This window comes from Dreissena polymorpha, chromosome 10 (assembly GCF_020536995.1).
Source record: "Dreissena polymorpha isolate Duluth1 chromosome 10, UMN_Dpol_1.0, whole genome shotgun sequence".
In the NCBI taxonomy this organism is placed as follows: Eukaryota; Metazoa; Mollusca; class Bivalvia; order Myida; family Dreissenidae; genus Dreissena; species Dreissena polymorpha.
The window spans coordinates 26,756,380-26,783,520 of NC_068364.1; the positions used below are offsets into that span (position 1 = coordinate 26,756,380).

Consider the following 27,141-nt stretch of genomic DNA (forward strand, 5'->3'; position numbering starts at 1 on the left):
ATCGAGGGGTAGATAAGGCTATTACTGATAGGGGTTGCCTAGAAATAAGGCTGTAGCATGGAATACTTAAATAAATATTTTAATTTGTCATGCTTTACAATTTAATATTTAATTAATTAATGTAGAACTGTAACTCATGTTCAAATTTTAATAATGCTGGGCAATTTTATTAAATTATTAATTAAATACACATGTGATTCTGTAAAATTGTATTATGACTGATTATTATTGTAAAATTAATAATTTTTGCGTACAAAAATGTTTCAATACATGTAGGTATGATAATCATATATACTCGGTTTATATGATACACAGCTATACGTATTTGTACTCACGTTAACATTATTGTTATACGTTTTTTACTGATAATTGTGTGCGCAATAAGTTTTCCATAGGTAACGGGATCTTCATTAATAGTTTTATGACAAATATTAAATTCTTAATAATTCATAGTTTTATCAGTCTTTATGTCCTATTCATTAAATTACAATATTAGTGTACATATTGTAAATCGTTGATAATGTGTGTAAATATTGAAATAAATATTAAAATAAAAGTATATAGATGTATGTCTACTTGTGTACGTATTGTACAGCTTTGATACTGTATGTAAATATTGAAATAAATATTAAAATAAAAGTATATAGATGAATGTCTACTTGTGTACATGATAAAGCTTTGACAATGTGTGTTTCAAATATTTTAATAAAAATAATAGTTTAAAAAATATATTTTAAAAAGTACTTTTACTGTCTGTTATAATGTGCCGATAATGTAACCTGGTGTAAACACAATTTGTTAAAAAAAAATGTGTTATTTTGTGAAAATATTGCAATAAAAAGTATTGAACTAAACTCTGAAAGTATTTCTCATGTGTGTTTATGCATAAATACCTCATTCAGAACCCATCAACACATCAATAGTTTCACTACCGTGCGAGTTGACTTTTAGGTACGAGTTGACTTCCGTGCGAGTTGACCAAACAACGTGCGAGTTGACTACCGTGCGAGTTGACTAAGGTACAAGTTGACTGTAAACCTTGTATTGTGGAGTCGTCGTGGTTATTGTTGGTTGTGTGTAGCCTAAAAACAATGTTCATATTCGCGAACATGACTTTAGAGTTCGAAACATGATAATGGCTAGAGAATTGATCTATTTATGTTAACAGTCTTAATTATATTTTACATTAAACTGTAATTTGTTGATAAAAACATTGCAGAAAAAGCATCAATATTGCAAATATTCGATCATATTCGCTCGTTTCGTTCATATTCGCGAAAATGAGTCATATACGCATTATAGACGGACCCAAAATTTCGAGCAAAAAACTTCAAAAACTGTTAAACGGGAATAAACAACACAATAATACAATTCCGAATGACAATAAGTATGTTTCCAATGTTATTGTCTTTTTGGATTGTATTTATCATCACAAAAATGGATAAAAGCAACGTTTGGATTATCAAAAGGTAAATGTAATATATTTTCGAGATAAGTCACTTTATTATTTATACAGTCTTTCAAAATTATTTTAAATTCATCTTTCCAGAAATAGCAATATGTGGGTCTAATCTCTTTCAAAAAGACATTTTATTCAACGTAACGAACCGAGTTAAGAAAATTCAAAAATTATAAATTGATTTTGACACCTTAAAAAGAAAACATCAATTATTTAATAAAGTTTGGTGTCTTTTACTTTTTATACAATAGAATATATTGCAATGGGTATAAACTGTTTATTGAAGTCTGATCCCCCCTCCCTTCTCTGGTCAAACTCCCATTGGAGTTCTTTATAAATTGGAGTTAGACGGGGATCCCCCGTCAAACTCCCATTGGGGTTTAATTTAAATGGGAGTTTGCCGGTGTCCCCCGTGAAAACTCCGTTGGAGTTTAATGGATATGGGAGTTTCACGGGATCCCCCGTCAAAACCCCACGGGGGAAGAAAATCTACAAACACTTTATTTTCTTATTAAAGCACATATTTCTTACAATTATTACTTAAACATGTGTATTTGTAAACATTGAAACAGAAAACAAAGCATAATATTTAAATTACATTTTTTGTAAAATATAGGTAAAATTCTCCCGTCTGGAAAAATCTCCCGTTGGAAAATTGCAATTCTTAACGGGGGAGCCAAAACTCCGTTGGGATCCAACGGGGGATGGCAACTTTATCATCAAATAACTCTACTTTCCAAAAACATTTTTACTCTTTTTTTTCAATTATATGTATGTACTCAATGCCCCCTACAAATATGCAAAATTTCATAACATTTGTTCAATAAATAAAAAAAATAAGTTTGCAAATAATCTGGATTTGCAAACTTAATCTGGATACTGTTCTAATTGATATCATATCCAAACGCTAACCACCTGTGACCGGAATCAAGATATCCTTGAGACGAATCTTCTGACCAAGTTTGATTTAGATCGGACAATAAATGTGGCCTATAGAGTGTTAAATTGTGATTGCTCTAGAGGCCACATTTATGACCAAGCCCTCAAGAAACTCAGTTAGAACATTCGGCTTACTGACATAACAGTTGAGTTCGAAAAAATGGTTCACTATGGTATAACAAGGATCAACATTGTCATAAAACCAGATTTTTAATTTGAATAAAGGGCTGATAAAGGGAGAAAATTCAAAATGTTCATTGTAGTTAACCCCCCCCCCCCCACATGTGTCAAATTCAATCTATATTTAGTCGTGGCGACCTTGATTTCAATTTGAAAAAAGTATTATCAAGGGAGACAATTCACAATGTGCATTGTTAGTGATTGTTCCTAGTAACCCCCCTTGTGTCAAATTCAATATATTTATAGTAGTGGTTTCCTTGACATTGGATATATCGACGTATTTTTTTTGCATGACACACCGTCCAATGAATGCGAACAAATGTACAGAGTAATTTTAGATTCTCACATTAAATGACAGAGTTATGGTCCGGACAAGATCATTAATGGTCATTTTTGAAATTTGAACTTAAAATGTGACCTTAACTTTGCATATATGGACGTTATTCTTTCGCATGACACACCGTCCAATGATGGTCAACAATGTGCCAAATGATTTTTAAATCTCACATTTAACGACATAGTTATAGCCCGGACAAGCTTATTAACCCGCCCGCCGGCCCACCAAACGACATTCATCAATCTAATAACAGTTTTTTCCTATGGAAAATCTGGTTAAAAACTAGATGTTGTCCAAGGAAATGTTAAACTCAGGCTGGATTATCATGTATTTACTTGTGTGTTACTAGTTGCTATTGTTTTTCAGTAACATATCAACAAACTTCAAATGTATTTGTGTAATGAAAATATCTTAGCACTATAATAACAAAAACTCTCCATTGAAATTAATTAAATTACAACATTTTGGTATTTGTTGGGGCTTTAAACACATATTCCATGTAGAGCTTCTCATTAGACATTTCAACAGTCACCTAAGATTATATTAAAGGCACCTTTTGACATTTTGACAAACGTTTTTATAAATCATGGCGAAACAAAACTAAAATTTATATAAATACAAAGAAGTAGATTAAGAGCTTGAAAAATTAAGTTTTGAACATCTTGTCAGGCCAGTTAAAAGGGACGTAAATGTCCCAAGTTTCGGTTCGTTAAGTTCCACTCTATCAAAGAACATTCTGGTCGGACAAGGAATTAACAAAATATTATTATATCAATATATCATATTTGTATTAACAATCTCTCTAGACCGTCATATTGCTGAAATGGGATTTATCCAGTCTTGCTTTAGGTATAACATAATTATAATAATCCAAAAATAACTCCAAAAGCTTTACTAAATAATATGTTATGGGGGTAAAACTACCAAGAGCAAACAACCATGGGGGAAACTGGTTGAGAGCTAAACAACCTGATACCCATGTGACTACAAATAACCCTAAACATACTTATTGTTTAATGTTCAAGTATGTTTAATATCAAAAGTGTAGTTTTCAAATATACTCAAAGATCAAGGTATACAATATTAATAATTATTTCATGTATTTGTTCTTGATATCTATCAACACAAAAATACAAGCATGCTTGATAGGACAGATAAGGTAATAACCATTTGCCAAAACACCATTTAATATTGTCTACGAGTTTTAACTCAAAATATTTACCTTTTGTCATTTTCTGCCTTTTTATGGGGTACATTAAGTATAAAAGTAGCATTTCAGAGGTCATTTCAGAGGTAATTGGACCCCAGAAATGGCTTGTTCATTTGGAACTTTATTGATCCCTTATAGGGGTATTCCACTACGACCCGATTCTCCACGATTTGTCCCGATTTCCAATATTTTGATGTCGAGGACAGTCGTAGCTCAATCGTCGAAGGTCATAACTCATTCGTAGCTAGTCGTTGGGCGGTCGAAAGTGATTCCTGCAACTCGTGAGCTCCCGAGAAATCGTGGCTAGATTTTAAACGTGTTAAAAATTAGGCCAGGATCTCCATGACTGAATTTAATCGTAGTTGACTCGTAACAGCGTCGTAGTGCATTCTTGGGCGTCGTAATGGGCTCGTAATTAGTTCGTGACTCAATCGGGAAATCGGTGATCACGTGATCTGTCTACGAATCAGCTACGACGTTGTCAAGACTCTCACGAGTTTACCACGAGTAAGTTGCGAGCCCGCTAAGATTCTCGATATTTAGTAACGAAACAGTTACGATTTTCGGAGAGTGTGTGTTGTATATAAACAAAGCTTCTCGGTGTTTTTAGTCATTCAGTTGTTAGCCTTTGGTGTAAGCCATGGTCTAACCCACCAACTAGGTGCCGCTCGCCTTCTCCTCCTTCTGATTGATCCCCTTGCGATCAACACGTGGTGTTGATGTTCAAGCTCTAGTGCAAATACTACTGCTGCTCTTTGTCGAACTTCAATTTTTTGATTCAGCGCCAAAAAAGAAACGGATGCCTTCTTACACATGTACATGTACACAGAAGAATGTAGGTCGCATTGTATAGTATGATCAATATCAATAAATATTGGCGCCTAATTCCTGTGTGCGTTCGGTGAGGTCCTAGCTTATTAAACGTCTTTAGGGCCATTAAACGTCTATGTAGAATAAGATGTATCAGTCTTACAGCATAAGTGAGCCTGTTGCTGCAAGGGGTGAACTCCTTGTCAGCCAGGTAAAAGCAAGCATCACTTTGCATCATATACTATCTTATTTGTTAGCTGTGAATAATTAAAGGTTTCCTGTTCACATCTAAAATCAGTCCTACGTCTATGGAACTGTTATCGAATTGTGCTTTATTATTACTAAAATATGTGATCAAGTGCTCCAATAAGACTTAAAATTGTTAGTTTGAAATGAAACATGTTATCAAAACATGTACAGGCCTTTAATTTCAATTGCACTGATGGCATGCACCACAATCAAATCAGAGTTTGCAAATTCACTGTACAAATACATTTTCATATGTTACAAAGCTGATAAATTCAATCCTATATTGTAGTTATCTTAGCTTGAGATAAATGTTCAAAGTCAACAAACTGACCTAGGATGTTACTACGATAATGAGGGCGATAACCCTTTATGTCCCATGGATGTTTAAACATTTAACCTGTTTATTAATGTCAGGTGTTTTTAGAACATGAGATAATTCATATAGGTGAAGTGAATGTAAGATATTTGAAATAGTATCTGACTTTATCTATTGGATTTTCCATTTATAGAACATGGGGTGATTTAACTATTTATACTTTGCCCTAACATGTGATACACACATAAAGGTTGCAAAATGTTTGTCCAATAAGCAGTTTATATTATTGTGCATGCTTATTCAATCAATATTCAATTCACACTGATCCCAAGAATAAAATAGAACAAGCTTATTAGTTCTTACAAATTCAACTATATTGTCAAAGTATTGACTGAAAAAAAGCCCTGATATATTTTGTTTGATATTCATATTTAAACCTAATATTATGTAAGTACGATGTATTGCTGAATAAAACACACTTCATTTACCATTTGACAACACTGCAACAATCTATATGCAATTTTATTGACAGGACTTATTTATGAATTACGTTACATTGTAATAACACTACTTATACACATATACTTTCCAAACATTTTTTGAAAAATCTGAATAAAAGGGTTTTTTTTAAATCGAAATTTAATGGAGTGTTGTGTGTATATTAATGTTTGCATTAACATTCAAACGTATACATATTGTCGAGTTTTTAAACCCTGTTATTACACTTTCTTCCTGAGATGATTTGCAAAGATCCGGGGTGTGTACTACTTTCTCAAATCTTGAAAACCAAAAGGAATATATTTATAATCTGAAAACAATTAAAGCTTAATTCAGCTTAAATCACCAAAACCATCATTTGGTAAAAGGTCGAACCTGAAAATGAAATTATTTTCATTGCAAAACGGTCGTTTCTTCAGTTGCAACCGTTTTGCGCAGAAAATGGACATAACGATTAAAGTGTAAATGTATCAGTGTGAAGCATTTCAGACTCTGACCATGGTACCAGCACCTAGCAATTCACACTGTAACAATGATACCAGTACCTAGCAATTCAGACTATGACAATGATACCAGTACCTAGCAAGTCAGACTGTAACAATGGTATCAGTACGTAGCAAGTAACACTGTGACAATGGTACCAGTACCTAGCAATTCAGACTGTGACAATGATACCAGTACCTAGCAAGTCAGACTGTAACAATGGTATCAGTACCTAGCAAGTCACACTGTGACAATGGTACCAGTACCTAACAAGTCAGACTGTGACAATGGTACAAGTATCTAGCAAGTCAAGCTGTGACAATCGTTCCAGTACGTAGCATGGCAGACTGTGGCAATGGTACGAGTACCTAGCATAACACAGTGTTAACACGATACAATTACATAGCAAGTTAGACTGTGACAAGTACCTAGCCAGTCAGACTGTAGCCATGCTTTCAATAAAAAGCATGTCAGACTGTGACCATTGTGCCACTACATAGCATGCCAGACTGTGGCAATGGTAACAGTACATAGCATGTCAGACTGTGACCAAGGTACCAGTCCATAGAATGTCAGACTGTCACAATGATACTATTACATAGCATGTCAGACTGTGACCATGTTTCCAGTACATATCATTTCAGACTGTGACCACAATACCAGTAAGTAGCATGTCAGACAGTGACAATTGTACCAGAACATAGCATGTCAGTCTGTTATAATGGTACTAGTACAAGGCATGTCAGAATGTGACAATGGAACCAGTACATATCATGTCAGACTGAGACTATGGTACCAGTACATAGCATTTCATATTGTGACAATGGCAATGCTACCAATACATCTAATGTCAGACTGTGACAATGATATCAGTACGTGCCAAGTCAGACTGTGACAATGGTACCAGTACGTATCATGTTAGACGGTTTCAACGGTGCCAGTACATAGAATGTCAGACTGAGACAATGTTGCAAAGTTTATAGCATGTCAGACTGTGTAAATGGAACCAGTATGTATCGTGTTGAACTGTGACAATGGTACAAGTACATAACATGTCAAACTGAAACAATGGTACCAGTATCCATCATGTACGAATGTGACAATGGTATAATTGTGTAGCATGTCAGACTATGCCCAGGGTATCAGTACATAGCATGTCAGACTGTGACAAACGAAACAGTAATTAGCATGTAAGAATGTGACAGTGGTAACAATACATAGCATGTCAGACTGTGACAATGGTACCAATAACTAGCATGAAAGCATTTGGCAATGGTACAAGTGTGTAGCATGTCAGACGGTCACAACGGTACAAGTGTGTAGCATGTCTGACTGTTACCATAAAACCAGTACCTAGCAAGTCAGACCATGACCAGTAACAGTACCTAGCAAGTCAGACTGAAACATTGGTACCAGTGTGTATCATGATACACTGAGACAATGTTACAAGTGTGTAGCTTGTCAGACTGTTACAATTGAACCAGTGCATAGCATGTCAGATTGTGACAATGGTACAATTACATTGCTTGTCATACTGTGAATACGATACAAGTGCCTAGCAAGCAAGTCTGTGACCAGTATCACTACATAGCATGCCAGACTGAGATAATGGTGCAAGTATGTATCATGTTAGAATGTGACAATGGTAGAAGTGTGTAGCATATCAGACTGTTACACAGGTACAAGTGTGTAGCATGTCAGACTATTACAATGGTACCAGTATGTAGCAAGTCATACTGTAACCAGTAACAGTACCTAGCATATCTGACTGAGACAATTGTACCAGTATGTATCATGTTGCACTGTGACAAAATTCCAAGTGTGTAGCATGTCAGACTGTTACATTGTTGCAAGTCGGAATGTGACAATGGAACAAGTGTGTAGCAAATCAGACTGTGACCAGCAACAGTGCCTAGCATGTCATACTGAGAAAATGGTACCAGTATGTATCATATAAGAATGTGACAATTGTGAAAGGGTGTAGCATGCCAGACTGTAACAATGGTACCAGTACCTAGCAAAACAAAATGTGACCAGTATCAGTAAGTAGCATGTTACACTGAGACAATGATACCTGTATGTATCATGTTACACTGTGACAATGATACAAATGTGTAGTATGTCAGACTTTTACAACGGTACCAGTACCTAGCAAGTCATACTGTAACCAGTAACAGTACCTAGAATTTCCTCCTGAGACAATGGTACCAGTATCTGTCATGTTGAACTGTGACAATTGTATAGGTGAGTAGCATGTCAGACTGTTGCGATGGTACCAGTACCTAGCAAGTCAGACTGTAACCAAAACCAGTTCGTAGAATGTCGTACTGAGACAATGGTACCAGTATGGATCATGTTTGACTGTGACAATAATAAACGTGTGTAGCATGTCAGACTGTTACAATGGTACAAGTGTGTAGCAAGTCACACTGTGATCATTGACAGTAGCTAGCATGTCTGACTGAGACAATGGTACCAGTACCTAACCTGTCAGACTGAGACTATGGTACCAGTAAAAAGCATTTGAGACTGTTACAATGATACCAGTACATAACATGTCAGACTGTGACAATGTTACCACTACGTAGCATGTGAGACTATAACAATGGCACCAGTATCTACCATGTCAGACAGTGTAAATTGTTCAAGTACATAGTATGTCAAACTGTGACAATGGTACCAGTATGTATCATGAACGTTTGTGACAATAATACCCGTATGTTCCATGTTAGACTGTTACAATGGCACCAGTACCTAACATGTCAGACTGTATTCATGATACCAGTGTATAGCATGTAATACTGTGATATCGGTATCAGTGCGTAGCGTGTGAGCCTGTGACAATGGTACCAGTATGTAGCATGTCAGACTTTGACAATGGTAACAGTACCTAGCATGTCAGAATGTTACAATGACGCAAATACATAGCGTGTCAGACTGTGACAATATTACAAGTAGTAAGATTGTTTCAATGATACCATTATGTAGCATTACGGACTGAGACAATAGTACCAGTACATAGCATGTCAGACTGTGTCAATGGTACCAGTGCATAGCATGTTAAAATGTGACCATGGTACCAGTAAATAGCATTTCAAACTGTGACAATGGTACCAGTACATAGCATGGCAGACTGTGACACGGGTGCCAGTTCATACCATGTCAGACTGTAACCAGTACCAGTACATAGCATGTCGGACTGTCAAAATGGTACCAGTAACTAGCCTGTGAGAATGCGACAATAATACAAGTGTATAGCAGATCATACTGTTACATTGGTAAAAGTGTGTAGCATGTCAGACTATTACAATTGCACCAGTACCTAGCAAATCAGACTGTGACCAGTAACAGTACCTAGGAAGTCAGACTGAGGCAATGGAACCGGTATGTATCATGTTACACCGTGACAAGGTTACACGTTTGTAGCATGTCAGACTGATGATTGACTACAATTGAACCAGTGTATAGCATGTCAAACTGTGGCAATTGTACCAGTACATTACATGTCTGATTGAGACATTGGTACCAGTACATAGAATTCCAGAATGTGACCAGAACCAGTATACATGCCTAGCATGTCAGACTTAGACAATGGTACAAGTATGTATCATATAGGAATGTGACAATGGTACAAGTTTGCAGCATGTCAGACTGTTACAATGGTACCAGTACCTAGCAAGGCATGCAGTGATCAGCAAGAGTACGTAGCATGTAAGACTGAGCCAATGGTATAAGTATGTATTATGTTATACTGTGACAATGGTACAAGTTTGTAGCATGTCAGACTGTTACAATGGTACAAGTTTGTAGCATGTCAGACTGTTACAATGGCACCAGTGCCTAGTAAGTGTAACCAGTAATAGTAGCTAGTATGTCAAACGGTACTACTGGTACAAGTACGTAGCATGTGAGACTGATAATGGTACTGTACCAGTACATAACATATGTCAGACGGTAACAATTGTACCAGTAGGTAGCATGTCAGGCTGTAACAATGGAACAAGTACATAGTATGTCATACTGTGAATATGGTACCAGTGTGTATCTTGTAGGATTTTAACAGTAATACCAGTATGTACCATGCTAGACTGTGACATTGGTACATGTACGTTGCGTATGAGACTGTGTTAATGGTTTTTTACAAGATTTTTACAATGGTACTAGTAGCATGTCAGACTGTTACAATTGAACCAGTGAATGGCATGTCAGACTGTGACAAGTTTACCCGTCCATACATGTCATACTGTTACAATGGTACCAGTACATAGCATGTCAGACTGTGACAATGGTGCCAGTACGTATCATGTAAGAATGTTTACATGATACCTGTATGAAGCATGTCAGTCTGTTACAATTTCACCGGAACATAGCATGTCAGACTATGACAATGGTACCAGTATGTATCATGTTAGATTGTGACCATGGAACCAGTATATAAAATGTCAGACTGTGAAAACGGTACAAGTTTGTAGCATGTCAGACTGTTGCAAGTGAACCAGTGCATATTATGTCAGACAGTGAGACTGGTACAACTGTGTAGCATGTCATACGTTTACAATTGAACTAGTATGTAGCATGTCAAACTGTGATAATGGTCGCCAATTTGTAGAATATGTTTAATTGGATTGAAATTTTTCCAGCTTTGAAAAAAGCTATTTACCCTTCTTTTTAGCCCAACTGTAACCAACTATTGCAATTGAGATTCCTGGGCTTAAATCTACTGGCCCCAGGCTAACAGTCAACCACTAAACCTTAAAGTTCTTCATGATGTAAGATCTGACAGTGTATAAAACTCATTGAATTTGCAATTATGATGATTTTAAAGGGCCCTTTTAACGTTTTGGTAAATTGACAAAATTAAACGATTTAATAATTTGGAGATTATTTAATGTCGTTATATTTTGTCATGCTACGAGGATTGCTTATAAAAAATATAAAATACATCTCTCATTGTATGATCACGGAAGGCCGAGTGGTATCAACGATAGACTTTTATTCCAGGCGTCAGTGGTTCCAGCCCAGTTGAGGGTAACATTTTTGTTTCTTTAATTGTAACGAAGCATGTGGCTATTTGATAAGACCATCATTTAACATAAATATATTCACTTGGGAGGAAGAATCAGTTTTGAGCTATTGACAGTTTTTTCACAGATTTCAAATATAATTGGACCATAGAATAATTTGATTTTTTTTATTTGCACTCAACCTTCTTAAATAGTTTATTCAACTTAAAAGATCATATGCTTTGCAAATCACATACTAAAGAGAAATATATAAATACAGCTCATGTTGTTCTGTTCCCACATAAACATTTATTTGAGTGACATGGATGAAATTGAGATAAGTGACGTCCCATGGGGTCACTCTTATTCATAGAGGGCGTTATCAATACACAGGAGTGGTGTCAATTAGTTACATAGCTGGGTCATTACACTGGCACGTTTAATGTGTATTATTGATGCCGAATGATCACTAGTAACAATTTTGATGGGTTGGTTCAAAAAAAAAATCCCTTCTGTCAAAAACAAAGAAAAATCAATTTAATTGCGTCGAAATGCTAAAATCTGCGGCTATTGAAATCACTAGTCATATTTAGAAATGCTTAACTATGGACATCATAGGCACTGTTTTTTTCCAAACGTTTTTGGAATAGGGCCGGGTCCCTGTGGATTGGAACAATTCACTACGTTTTGACTAAATTTGGAAAAATTAGTGTTGTTGTTGTTTTGCTATTAAATGCTTCAAAAATGAGGATACAAGTGTGTCCAGCAAATTATTTACTAAGGTTGAACTTATATACATGGGAGATTAACAAAATATTCAGATCTAAACAAATATTTTTTTTGTAACCTTACATTTACTCTAAGGAAATTTTTCTTAAATTGCATGAATGTTTTTATTTTCAGTAACATTATGTTCTTATTCTTATCAATTAGTAGATATTATAGACTGATTCTTAAAAAAATTGAGCCTAATTCTGGGAAAACTGGGCTTAATGCATGTGCATAGTGTCATCCAAGGTTAGCCTCTGCGGTCGCACAGGCGAATCAGGTACAATGCTTTCCAAGTTAATGTTAGACTGACAGAGACCTAAGAAACCTGTTCAAAGATTTCCGTTTTTTCAAACCTTATCATAACCCAGTACATATATTAACTGCAAAATAAAGCACCCTTGGGTCATTGTCGATTTGAATCGGCTTGAAGTCACCATAGGGTGACTAGAATCTGATTCATTTCACCCTGGGATGACTCCAAGCCGACGCTAGTCATCCCCGGGGGGTGACTAGAATCGGCTTCATGTCACCCTAGGGTGACATGAATCGGCACTATTCACCCCCGGTTGACAAGAATTGGCTTCTAATTACCCTGGGGAACAAAAATCGGCTTCTAAGGTGACATGAATCGGCTTCTAGTCACCCCCAGATGACAATAATCGGCTCGAAGTACCCCAGGGTGACATGAATCGGCTTCTAGTCATCCCCGGGTGACAAGAATCTTCTTGAAGTCACCCCAGAGTGACATGAATCGGCTGCTAGTCATCCCCGGATGACTTGAGGGCCATTTCAGGTCGACAATGACCCATTGAGACAAAATAAACAGTATAAGTAATTTTCAGTGGGCACAAAGTATACTGTAACATCATTTATAGTCGCCGGTGTGAAATTTTGTATTATCGTTTAAATGACTTTTCAGTGGACACGAACATTCGATGATTACTGATTTTAAGAAAACGTGAGGATTTGCCTCGGTCATTTTCCGATGTCTTTGTATAAAATTCTTGGATAAGTCAACCAACGCGATCAACAAAAAAGTACGTCCAATGAATAACAATGATTTTACAGTATCATGTGAACATTGAACAAAATGCTCCAGATACCGGTAAGTGATGACTTTAAAATTTCACTTTAAGTGATGACTTTGAAGATTTCACATCAAGTTATTACTTTGAAAATTTCACTTCAAGTGATGACATTGAACATTTCACTTCAAGTGATGACTTTAAAATTTTCACTTCAAATGATGACTTTGAAATTTCACTTCAAGTGATTACTTTGAAATTTCACTTTAAGTTATGTTTTTAAAAGTTTCCCTTCAAGTGATGACTTTAAATGTCCCTTCAAGTCATGTCTTTGACAATTTCACTTCAAGTGATGACTTTGAAAATTTCACTTCAAGTGATGACTTTGACAGTTTCACGAAGGATTTTTTCCGCAAAACAAACTCAGGTACTTCTTAACACACAAGAGAAATCCTTTTAGATATCACAGACCGTTTCGATGCGGGAGACTTAACATATGATCCTTGCCTTGGGAAAATGGGTCTTAATGCATGTACGTGAAGTGTCGTCCGCAGTCCGCACTGGCCAATTAGTAACGACACATTCCACCTGCACTGGATTTTCGTTCAGAAGAGACTTCCTTCAAACGAAAAATTCAATTAAAGTCGAAATTGTTGTCTATGATTAGTTTGTGTGGAATGCACAGGCTAATCTGGGACAAAACTTAACACCCATGCATCAAGCCAAGTTTTCTAAATACAAGGTTTAATATATATACAACTTATTCACTATATGTTTATTAAATTTCCAATCAATAATGGAAGTTTTTATTGGTTGGTAATGTTGGTCTCTTAAATGACCACTTTTGAATCCATTCTCTGATAACTTCCAACATCTAGTCTTTACCAAACTTCATTTAGCCTCGTTCCGGGAAAACGGGGCTGAATTTGTGTGAGCGTAAATTGTTGTCACAAATTAGCCTGTGCAGTCCGCATAAGCTATTCAGGGAAGACACTTTCCTCATGAATCGGATGTTTTTTGTAAGGAGGGACTTCCTAATAAAAAAATACCATAAAAACTTTTCTTTGTGACTGAGTTTAAACAAAGTTCTCAGCAAATATTCAGAAACTTCCTGATAAGCCTGTGCGGACTTCATGAGCTAATCTGGGACGTAAATTGTATGAAACTTTACGCAAATGCATTTAACACCATTTTCCAAGAGCACAGTTGATATATGTTTCTTATTGCAGGACGGCAGTGAGCTTGTCCAGGAAATTGAGAGATACACATCGTCGCTTTATTGCTACAGTAGTGCTCTATCTCAATTTTTTCAAAAATGAGTTTTTTTATATCGATGTGTTCGTGAGAACGAGATCTTTAATATGATGTAATCGGATTCAATATTCAGTCGTCACAAAACAATTTTTTTTATTCCACTTTGCTCTATCTCCCACATTTTAATAAGTGAGAAAATAAAAGTTAAACCTTTAAATGCGTTTTTTTTCTGAATGAAAATGGTAGTTAGAGCACTACATCAATCTCGTCTTTTTATTAACCAATTAAACGGATGCGCGAACCAAAGTGTTAGCTGGGTTTATCACTTTAGCATATTTTTTTAAGACCATGAAGCATTTTGATTTAACACTGTATTATTTACAGTTCTTGATTGTGACAATTTTAAAAACCATGTTCAAACGCGAAACTAATCACATATCAGCTGTGAAACACATGTATAAAAGTGTGTACTTATTTGATTTTATTTATACTAACATTTTGGAGGAATGGCGGCCATTGTTGCAAACCGACGAAAGCTCTACTTATTATTGTTGCGTTAAGGTTGATGCTTAAAGTGTTGTCACAGATTAACCTGTGCAGTTCGCACAGACTAATCAGGGATAATATTTTCCGCTTTTATGGTAGTTTGTGTTTAACAGAAGTCTCTTCCTAGTGGTTAATCCACTTTACACCGAAAGTGTTGACTCTGATAAGCCTGTGCAGACTCCACATGCAAATCCGGGACACTTCACAAACATTCATTAAGTAAATTGTGTTTCCAAAAATGGGTCCAAAAGTTTATTGTCTACACTTTTTATCTTGCCTCAATGTAAACTGTAAATAATTGTTTCATGTGTATGGATGTATTGTATAAGTGTGTTTGTCTTTCTTTTAATAGTTTTATATTTTCATGTTATTTTGTCCCCAGATTGATAAACATAAACGATCTTTAATAAATTTGAGCCTTCTTTATTATTGTCTATAATATTTATCGAATATGTATACAGTGTTTATAAAATCCGGGCTTTAATATTGCATATAATTTTTTTAATAGTATTCTTTTTTAAATAAGCATCTTTTCACCTGCATGTCACTGTAACACTTTAGCCAGACATAAAATCACATCCTTTAATTTATCATACAAAATTTTATTCAAAGAATAATGTTCACGCAGTCTGTCTAAGAAATTATTATCTCGTTCATTAAAATGTTACAGGACAGAAGAAATAGCTTGTCTTTGTGACTGAGTTTTAACAAAGTTCTCAGTAAATATTCAGAAACTTCTTGAATGTAAACAATGTCAGCCCCTACAATAACACCATAGGGGTCAGGAAAGTTGCCCAGGTCCTTTGTCCAATCCAAAACACGAATCTTTGTTCTGATTGAATTTTCAGGCAAGTTTTGAGAAATCTGTTTATCTCAGATAGTCTAAAACCTCACGGTGTGTTATCTTCACATGGCTGCCTGAAAACGCATAACACTGCAGTATCTTTAAAATCCTGTAATCACTAAAGTTACTGTATTCCAAAAAATGTATATAGACGTATACAATAAATAACTTTAAAAAATCTCTGACACTGCAAGACATGGTGTGTGTGGGTTTCCTTTACATGAATGTTCAAATCAGGCCCCTGGGATCAAAACTAACTAGGCATGAGGGGACACGTGTTATATGGACTTGTATAGTAAACAACGTATAATGTACTAAATATTTTAATTTATTCAAACATTGTTTTAAACCATACGACATTTGTGTCACACAGAGTGAAAATCTTGGTAAAAAAACAACATAGTCAGCACATAACAGTTTTACCTGCGTGTCTCAGGTGAGCGGAATTATTGTTTTCTATATAGTTCGTCCTATTAAACCTAACTACCGATGTTTTCAGACAAATAGGTATGAGGTGGAATATTTCAGGCGTGACAAAGACAGTTTTATTGATTTTCAATTTATCATTTACTTAATAAAATTGTCTCTAAATGAAATGCTTATTTGTGAAAATTACATTCATAACAGCTAGATTGAAGGCCTATATAGGCTTTCAAGTGGTATACTGTTTAACATGCTTCATATTTTACCCATGTAATCGATACTACTTAAAGCAATTTTTCTTCTTGCTTTATTGATTTAACGCAGCCTTGAGTTGAAATATTTCCTTTTGTATACCCAAGTAAACCAATGGCAAACTCAGGTTTAACCATGTGGTTTTATCTTACCATACGATTCACAAATTACATAGTTACTTTGTTTACTTAAGTTTAAACCTTCAAACAAACAGGAGTTTTATATTGGTTTCATACTGGTAATGTTATGCATAACTTGTTTACGGGCTTTGCACAATTGGATGGGCGAGATTTGTTGAGCTGTTTAATTTAGCTGACAATCATTAAGAGGCACTAACATATTTAAGTTGAATCAAAGGTTGGGATCCTTAGCTGCCGTGTTTGTGAAAATTAATTTAGTAAAATGGCAACCTTTTCACAATCCTCCATAGACAAGGGATCTGACATTACAAAAAGCTTTTCACAATCCACCATTGACAAGGGATCTGACATGATCCAAGACTTTTTGTGCTCGACCTGCGAAGAAAAAAAACTGGATAAAATGGCTGATTTCTACTGTGAATCTTGTGTGAAGTTTTACTGTGGAGAATGTCTTAACATGCACAACAAGTTGTTTACAAAACATACCCCCTATGGAAGAGGAGCTATGAAGAAATGGCCAGTGGCCAAGAAGGTTGAAGATTTTCTTCTAAAATGTGATATTCATAAAGAAGAAAGCCTGAAAATGTATTGTGATGATCACAATGAGCTGTGCTGCACAAATTGTGCATTCCTTAAACACAGGTATATTAATATATATTGTTTCTTCATTTTAATTATAGAAAAAACAATACCATTACCAAAATGCAGGGTTTTTAATCTTAGTTGCAAGAAGGTAACATTATAAGCAAAATCATTTTATGCTCCCGAAGAAGGGCATATAGTGATCAGACTGTCCGTCTTTCCGTCACACTTTGCGTTTAGGTTGTGACAAATGCTCATAACTTCTATGTCACTTGAGATATAGCCTTCATATTTGGTGTGCATGTGTATATGGACAAGGCCTTTCCATACGCACAAAAAAATACCCCTGTGATCTTGATCTTGAACTTAGGGTCCGGGTTTAAGTTTCGAAATCTGCTTAAAAAATTTACATCTGTGACCTTGATCTTGAACTTTGTGTCCGCATTTAGGTTTTGAAATCTGCGTTAAGTTTTCGAAAATTGCTCATAACTTTTTTGTCCCTTGAGATATAACCTTCATATTTTGTATGCATGTGTATATGGACAAGGCCTTTCCAAACGCATACACATTTTTACCCCTGTGACCTTGACCTTGAGCTTAGGGTCCGCGTTTAGGTTTCGAAATCTGCGTTTAGGTTTCGAAAAATAAGCATAACTTCTATCAAAGCGTTTATAGGGGGCATATGTCATCCTATGGTGACAGCTCTTGTTTATAATATCACTGAAACATTTTTATGCCCCCCTTCGAAGAAGAGGGGGTATATTGCTTTGCTCATGTCGGTCTGTCGGTCGGTCTGTCCGTCCACCAGGTGGTTGTCAGACGATAACTCAAGAACGCTTAGGCCTAGGATCATGAAACTTCATAGGTACATTGATAATGACGCATAGATGACCCCTATTAATTTTGAGGTCACTAGGTCAAAGGTCAAGGTCACTGTGACCCCAAATAGTAAAATGGTTTCCGGATGATAATTCAAGAACGCTTATGCCTAGGATCATGAAACTTCATAGGTAGATTAATCATGACTAGCAAATGACCCCTATTGATTTTCAGGTCACTAGGTCAAAGTTCAAGGTCACGGTGACCCGAAATAGTAAAATGGTTTCCGGATGATAATACAAGAACCCTTATGCCTAGGATCATGAAACTTGATAGGTAGATTGATCATGACTAGCAGATGACCCCTATTGATTTTCAGGTCACTAGGTCAAAGGTCAAGGTCACGGTGACCCGAAATAGTAAAATGGTTTCCGGATGATAACTCAAGAACGCTTATGCCTAGGATCATGAAACTTGATAGGTACATTGATCATGACTGGCAGATGACCCCTATTGATTTTCAGGTCACTAAGTCAAAGGTCAAGGTCACAGTGACCCGAATATTAAAATGGTTTCCTGATGATAACTCAGGAAAGCTTATGGCTAGGATCATGAAACTTCATAGGTACATTGATCATGACTCGCAGATGACCCCTATTGATTTTCAGGTCACTAGGTCAAAGGTCAAGGTCACAGTGACAAAAACATATTTACAAAATGGCTGTCACTACAACTTAGAGCCCATATGGGGGGCATGCATGTTTTACCAACAGCCCTTGTTTTATTTATTTCAAGAAACTATTAACTTTTGCATGTACAGTAATTATAAATAGAAGACTGCAGTTTAAAGCCATCTTAGTAAATCACTAAATGGGGCTTTGAATACCTCCAGTAATATAACTGATGAAATAAATACTTAGGCTTTAGATTTCAATATATAAATGTTTATATATATATATATATATATATATATTTATATATATATACCAATACATAGTGCCAGTTACGCGGTCTCTGTAGTTTTCAGACTGTACTTACGAGGTCAATATAAAAAACGGGGTCTATATACAACCCCGCAATCTAGGCTCCTTTAATTACTATGAGGGGGGTGTAGGGGAGGTAATGCAATCAAATCTCACAATAAGGTCTTAAATCGAAAACCACAATCAGGTCTGAAATTGAAATTGTATATACCTCGCAAATAAGTTCGCTATATATTTCCTTGTATAAGACGTTAAATAAATGACGTATTTATATACAATAATAATAGTAGGTACCCCTATATACCTTAATTCGTGTTTATATCGGATAAAAAAGGGTATGGAGATACATGTATTTAAAGTGGGAACCCCATAACCTATTTCTAAATCAGAGACCCCGTAACTGGCCATATGTGTGAATATATATATATATATATATATATATATTTATATATACTATTACATAGTGCCAGTTACGCGGTCTCGGTACTTTTCAGACTATACTTACGAGGTCAGTATTAAACACGGGGTCAGTATACAACCCCGCGTTCTAGGCACCTTTAACTACTATGAGGGGGTGTAGGGGAGGTAATTCAATCAAATATCACATTCAGGTCTTAAATCGAAAACCACAATCGCGTCTGAAATTGAAATTTTATATACCTCGCAATTAATGTCGCTATATATTTTCTTGTATAAGACGTTAAATAAATGACATATTTATGTATAATAATATGTTAGGTACCCTTATGGGATAAAAAAAGGGTATGGAGATACAACCCCATGACCAATTCTAAATCAGAGACCCTTTAACTGGCCATATGTGTGAATATATTGCTGGACTCTTAATGCTGGACTTTAAAATCAATCTCATTCTGATGTTGCCAAAGTACTAAAAGATTCCCATGCCAAAGCTTTAAAGAAAGTATTTTAGTATTGTATATAGTTTACAATGTTTTTATTTCTCTTTTCTTTCAGACTCTGCCCACAGGTAACTCTTATATCCGACAAAGTAAAAGTTCAGTCCACAGACCTTCAAAAATTGTCAGTTTCTATCAAAACTATACTGGAAGAAATAACAAAACTTCAAAACATCCAAGAGGCTAGCATTCAATATGTTCAAAGTTCATATGATGAGCAGTTATACACGATACAGGAAACTCGCCAAAAAATAAATGCAGCCTTAGACACAATTGAACAGAAGACACTGAAGGAAATGAAAGATATTCTGACCAAACTACAAGCCTCTTCTAAAAGTGATGTTGACAAATGCATCAGGCTTCGGGATGAATTGCAACAACTTCGAGACGCAATACAGGATATAAGTGATAAAAGCAAACTGGAACTATCCTTTATAGCCACCAGGAAATGCATGGATAAAATACAGCAGTCTGAAACCTTTCTGAAGGGGAATTCTCTTCAGGCTAATGTTTCAATAACATTTCAGCCCAACAGTGAAATTATACAGTACTTGTCCAAACTGTCTGGTCTTGGACAGATTGAACACAGTACTCAGACTTTGATGGGACAAGGGAATCCAAACAAGGTAATCACTGTGCAGGGGAAGTCTGAACACAATGTTAACATATCAAGTGATTCACAAAAATGCAGTATCACAGCCATCTGTGTTCTACCAGACAGAAAGGTCCTGGTTGTAGACGGAAAAAATGCGAATGTCAAGCTTCTTGACCAGCAGTACCAGGTGGTGAGTCACTGGAGTGGTACTGGCACGCCAGAAGGTATGTGTGAGATCACACCCAGTGAGGTGGCTGTGACTCTTAAATGTTCAGATACAAACACAAATGAGGTCCAGTTCATCATAGTAAACAACAGGCAGCTGGTGATGGGAAAAAAGCTTCAGTTACAACATACATGTTATGGTCTTGTCTTCCACCAAGGAGACCTGTATATTACTTCTGGGACTGCACTGTACAAGTATACACTCAGTGGGAAATTTGTCAGCAAGATGTATGAGGAACCATCAGGTTATGCGACAAGTAAGAGTAGCAAAATTATGAAATTTATATTTTAGGTTGAATACATAGATATTGAATGTAGCATTATTGCATTATTCCAGCCACAGTTAAGAATGCAATGTCACGTTTAGTTCATTCAGTGTATGACATGTCTATAAATGAACATTAATGTGTTTTTAAATTACTGTTACCTTTAGTCAATAATTTTTGGTGTATTTAAAATGTTCAACAATTGAGTATGGACTTGTAAAGAAAACAACTGTCTTGTATAATTGATCAAAAAACTATGTATAGTATTTCAATTTCAGAAACAAAAATACTTTAAAGTTACTTATATGTATGATTGTCATGTAAAATATCTCAATATATGTTTCAATAACATTGTAATCCTGTGTATATGTATCGAAAATCTATAATTAGTGCATGTAGTTACATCACCTGACACATTTTTCAGTGTTAGTATTTCCTTCTGTGTTGTTGTTGTAGACATCAATTCTTGAAACACCAGTCACATGCAAACATCCCAAACATTGAGCGAAAACAAAGCACTGGAACAAAACTTCCTGCCAAACCTAGTTAATGATTATTATTGGATTTTAATGCAGACCTTAATCATTTGTTGCATAATTTATTGTATTTAACAATATACAATTAATACAGTTTTAACGAGATTTGTTATCAATTGCTATACATATTATTTAATTGCTTGATGCTACTCTGTATTGCAGTATACAGTTGTGCTGTGAGTCCCACAGGGGACAAGTTGTACATCATCTCCAAGGACAAGCTTCTTACCCTGGCCAGGGATGGGTCAGTCCTGTTTACCTTTACTGACCCAGCACTGGCCAAATGGCCAATTGGTGTAAATGTGACACCTTCCGGGCAAGTGCTGGTATGTGGAGCCCGATACCCCAACTACTATTTTATCATACAGTTGGACAGTGAGGGAAAAAGGAAGCTGGCCACTCTTGCTACGGAGAAGGATGGAATGGTTAACTCATCGTCAGTCTGCTACAACAGACACACCGCCTGTATAATTGTCGGACTTTTTAGAAACAATAGTATCCTGGTGTTCAAAGTACAATAGTGTTATTTAACAAGCATCTTGTTTTATTATTCAGATTATTCAAATTGGCCATGAGAATATGCTGTTCTACAATTAGAGCATTGTGATATGATACCATAACAATGATAGTATTAATAAAGAGTATATGTGAACAATATAAGTGCTATGCATGTATTAAGTTGTTAAATCTATGAAAATTCTTTGTGTATTTCTTTTTCACTTAACACGTGAAAATTATTTTAGTTCAGAGAATAATTTATGTTATTTACCTGACATCAAAATCGCACTCGATTTATGTATATTGGCTTTCATGGTTTTAACATACATTACAAACGTATAGAAGATTACTTGAAATTTGTTTAATCCTTGGTTTTGAAATATGATGAAAATTGTTGTTTCCTGCTTTGAAAACACCTTTCTTTAAAAATTGTAATGACCTTTTCTCAGGTTTGAATCAAAATTAATACCCAATGAAATGTTCCAATATTCTCTTCCAGTTCAATTAAATGAATAAATGTTAATTCAGCATCGGTTAATATGAAAATTATAGCGATGCAGCATTTTGCCATTTTGTTAACCCGAGTTTACAGTGCGAAGCTGTTCGAACAAGACTTTACACTATCAAGACATTTTGTGTGTGCCCCTTTATATTTTCCAGAGTGTTTATTTTTGCAAATGGTGTTCTTATATAAAACAATTAGAATTTTATCATATACCCTGTTTCCTATTTAATACAACCATAAAATATTATTTTAAATTACACATGTGTAAGACAACATTTTAAACGTTTTCATTGGCTTAGTTTTCGTTTATTGACCAATCACATTTTGTTATTTTGCTGAAATGACGTTGCAACGTCAAATGACCTCACGAGATGTAATCAACATTCGGGATTTATCATTATGTTTGCGTAAATATGTATTTAATTCGATCATTTAAAAGCATGTGATCAAAAAAGATCCGACACTCGTTGTCATATTAAACCATATTTTATTAAACTCGTCCAGGAAATTTGTCAAAGGCTCGCTTACTAACAAAATTCCTGAACTCGTTTAATAAAATATGGTATAATATGACAACTTGTGCCTGATCACATATATATATATTGCATTCTGTGAAATTGTATATGTTATAACATTTAGTTCTTCCTCACTCTTCCCTACCCTTATATGTATGCACTTACATTATAAAAATTCATATAATTGTTTTTTTTTATATTTGATATTCTAACATTTTTAAGTAATGAGTTTCACATAAGCCAAAATTACAACAGTGCATTCATGTAGAATTAAGTAGCTGCAAGACATTTAAGAAATACCAATAGTAAGAACCAGTTTAATTGATCTTATTAAAAATAATATGCAATAAACATAAATTGATTACCATTAGTCTTTTGGCATAAATTCTCCAGTTTTAAATAGTAATGAAATACAATGCAATCTATTTTAATTAAGTTGGATATATTCCAAGATAACAATTACATGCATGAACAGGTAAATTAAAGATTGGCTCCCTAACAAGTCTAAAACACTGTTCCAGTAAACATCAAGAATAAAATAAAAAAATACAAAAAAGTAAGTTTCAACAGGACTCGAACCACTGACCCCTGGAGTCATGGACTAAAAGTCTACCACTAAGACCACTCGGCCATCCGTGCTCCTACAATGACTGATGTTTTTATATAAGCAATCATCGTAGTTTCACAAAATATAACGACAACAACAGAACTCTCCAAATTATTGAATCGTTTCGCGCTGCAACGCTTTATAATGTTCAGGTTTTTAAATCGTCAAAAGATGCATATAATAGCTATTATACACCATGGTAAGCGTTCAGTATTACTGTTTCCTCACAAATATCATAATTAAAAACGAAAATTTGCGAATCCGAATTAATTTGTTTAACTTTGTCAATTTACCACAACGTGAAAAGGTCTCTTTAAACCTGAACATGGAGTGCTGATGGTGACAAATCATAATCATGTAGTCATTATCTAGGCCGAGTTTAAATCTGGGTCACATGTACAAAAAACTCGATCACTAAGTTAATTCATAAAATAGCCTTGATACCACTTTAGATGCCACATTTTTTTACTCATTCATGATGCTTCCTGAAAATATTGCCATAATACACCTGTACAATGGTGTTGCTGCATTTGTATATGAGCCTTGCTCTGGGAAAACTGCGCTTAATGCATGTGTAAAGTGTCTTTCCAGATAAGCCAGTCAAGTCAACACAGGTTAACCAGGGCAACACTTTCTGACTTAATTGGATTTTCGCCTGGGTGGATTGCCAGTTTTTTTAGAACGATGCTCAGGTGTTTATGTTAATATATTGACACATAAACATAGCCATTGCAATGGCAGAAATAGCCCATTATACAAATATGTACACACATTGTTCATATATTTTCTGTTCACATGTTTCTTGTTGAATTTGGCTGTGTTATTTGACTCTTTATTCATATCACAATTCATATTGATATATAAATGTATACCAAGTAAGTGTGATCAAGTGTTGGGCTTTATACAAAGTGGATGTGATCAAGTGTTGGGCCTCATACAAAGTAAGTGTGATCAAGTGTGGGGCCTTATACACAGTATGTGTGATCAAGTGTTGGGCCTTATACAAAGAAAATGTGATCAAGTGGGGGCCTTATACAACGTAAGTGTGATTAAGTGGGAGGCCTTATACAAAGTGAGTGTCATCAAGTGTGGGGCCGCATACAAAGTGAGCATGATTAAATGTGTGGCCTTAAACAAAGTAAGCATGATTAAGTGTTGGGCCTTATACAAAGTGAGTGTGATAAAGTGTAGGACCTGATACAAATTAAGTGTGGGGCATTATATGAAGTGTGATTAAGTGTGGGGCCTTATACAAAGTAAGTGTGATTAAGAGTGGGGCCTTATAAGTATTAAGTGTGGTTAAGTGTGGATCCTTATACAAAGTAAGTGTGATTAAGAGTGGTCTTTAACAAAGTGAGTATGATTAAGTGCGGAGCTTATACAAAGTAAGTGTTTTTAAGTGTGATAAAGTGTGGGACCTGATACAAATTAAGTGCGGGGCATTATATGAAGTGTGATTAAGTGTGGGGCCTTATACAAAGTAATTGTGATTAAAAGTGCGGCTTATACAAAGTAAGTGTAATAAGAATTACCCTTGCTTTAAAACATTGATACACAATTATTTGTTAAGTTAGATATATTTCAGATTTGTTAACTACACTCTTTATATATTTACTTATAAGACTAATGTGGTATTTTATACTAAGTCTTTCAAGACACCACATTCCTTAAGACGATAGTGTATATAGAATATAAACTAAGCAATCCAAATGATTGTTAGAAATACATTTTTGTTATTATGCACCTTTTGCAGAAGTGGGATCGAATCACTGTTTACTTTTTATTTTGATGTAAACAGTCGAGTTGCTTGTAACATGAAATTTGGTTAACAACTAAACATCTATAAGTATATGGTAAGGTTAGTTTCATTTCTTAGCATGAACATTTTTTTGGCTGGTTTCCATTTATAAAATGAGGATATTTCTTATCAACAAATTGCATCAAAATCTCTACTTATTTACCTACCTAAAGTTCATTATAGGCTTCTTGTTTTGCATTCTAAAATGTTTGTCCATATTTACCAAATCTTACTGTTAATCTGATGTATTTGTTTTCCAATTGAAGCTATAATTTCACAATATTTATGTCTACAGTAAGTCTGTGTCCAGAGACAATCTCCACAAAAACCGGAATATCATATGTGTATTTTCTTGTGTGTATGTTAACACTGTTTCAGCATACATATCTTCATTTCATTTTTCTTTTTCAATGTTTTTTAACATTTATTTTAAATTCCTTAAAATACATGAATGTTTAAATTGCGAGTAAAATTAATTTTCTATTCGTATCAAGTATTAATACAATTAAACTGTTTCGAAAAAATTTAGAAACTCTGTTTTAGTATACGTAAGCTTTCCGACACTATAGTTACACTTTTTGGTGGTGTTTAGATTATATTTAAACTAATTACCTTGTTTTCTCCGTATAAAAAATTGTAATTTGTTTGCTAACGAAAATATAAACCCAAATAAACAACAAATACCCTTCAAGGTAAATTAAAGTTGTTCATTAGCTAAATGTACAAGTGATATCAATCTAGTATTGTTGGCATCTGTTTGTATACAGATTAAACAGTATTTGTACAAATTATCAAATATGTATATACCGGTATAGCATCAAATAAAATATGTACCAAAGTTGTCTCACATAATAAAATGTATTTATCTTTAAAAAAAATTGTTTAATTTATGACACATATTGGTATTGCCGACATGGGAGAAAATGTGTGGGCACATATTGAAACTACCCGTTCTGGAAAAACTTGGCTTACTGCATGAGTGTGAAGTGCCGTCCCAGATTAGCCTGTGCAGTCTGCACATGCTAATCAGTGAAGACCCCTTTCACGGAATTTGTGGTTGAAAGGAATTATCTCCTAAATGAAAACCACTCTAGACTGAAAGTGTCGTCCCTTATTAGCCTGTGCAGATGGCACAGACTGGGAAGGCACTTAACGCTAACGCAAGTTTTCTAGAGAAAGACACACATCTGTTGACTTTTTCCTAGAAGTGAGTTGTGGTGTTAGAAACCTCAAGACATCAAATTGATAAATTGTTATTCAAATGTTAATAAAATCAGTAATTATGATTAAAAAAAACATCAACATCAAATAAAGATGAATACACAACAAATGACTACAAAGATACTAATTTTGGCTCTGGGAAAACACGAATGTATACAAGTTCGTAAAGTGTCTCCAAGATAAGCCTATGCAGTCCACACAGGCTAATCTGGAACGACACGTTCTGCCTAAACTTTATTTTCAGTTTCAAGAGACTTCCTGTAAAGCCTTTTTTCCAGAACGAGGCTGAACTGCTCCATGTATGTCCAAAGTCATCCGTCAATGGTTAGAATTAG

General features: G+C 35.1%; 1 protein-coding gene across 11 annotated transcripts in view; it reads left to right on the plus strand.

The window, feature by feature from the left end:
- LOC127847287 (uncharacterized) overlaps window positions 1–27,141 on the plus strand; it is a 382,744-nt gene that overhangs the window by 110,599 nt on the left and 245,004 nt on the right. For 2 of the 11 annotated variants that reach the window (XM_052379113.1, XM_052379117.1), the window contains exon 1: window positions 16,708–16,956. The exons of 5 other annotated variants lie outside the window; for them this stretch is intronic. Coding sequence is in view for 2 of the 6 variants with exons in the window: in XM_052379108.1 (XP_052235068.1) it covers window positions 17,115–17,381; window positions 20,099–20,927 (1,096 nt within the window). In the remaining 4 variants the exon portion in view is untranslated. Of the gene's footprint in view, window positions 1–16,707; window positions 16,957–17,114; window positions 17,382–20,098; window positions 21,118–21,824; window positions 23,940–27,141 lie in introns of those variants that run through there. 4 more of the 11 variants (XR_008033898.1, XM_052379108.1, XR_008033899.1 and 1 more) reach the window with 4 other exon arrangements.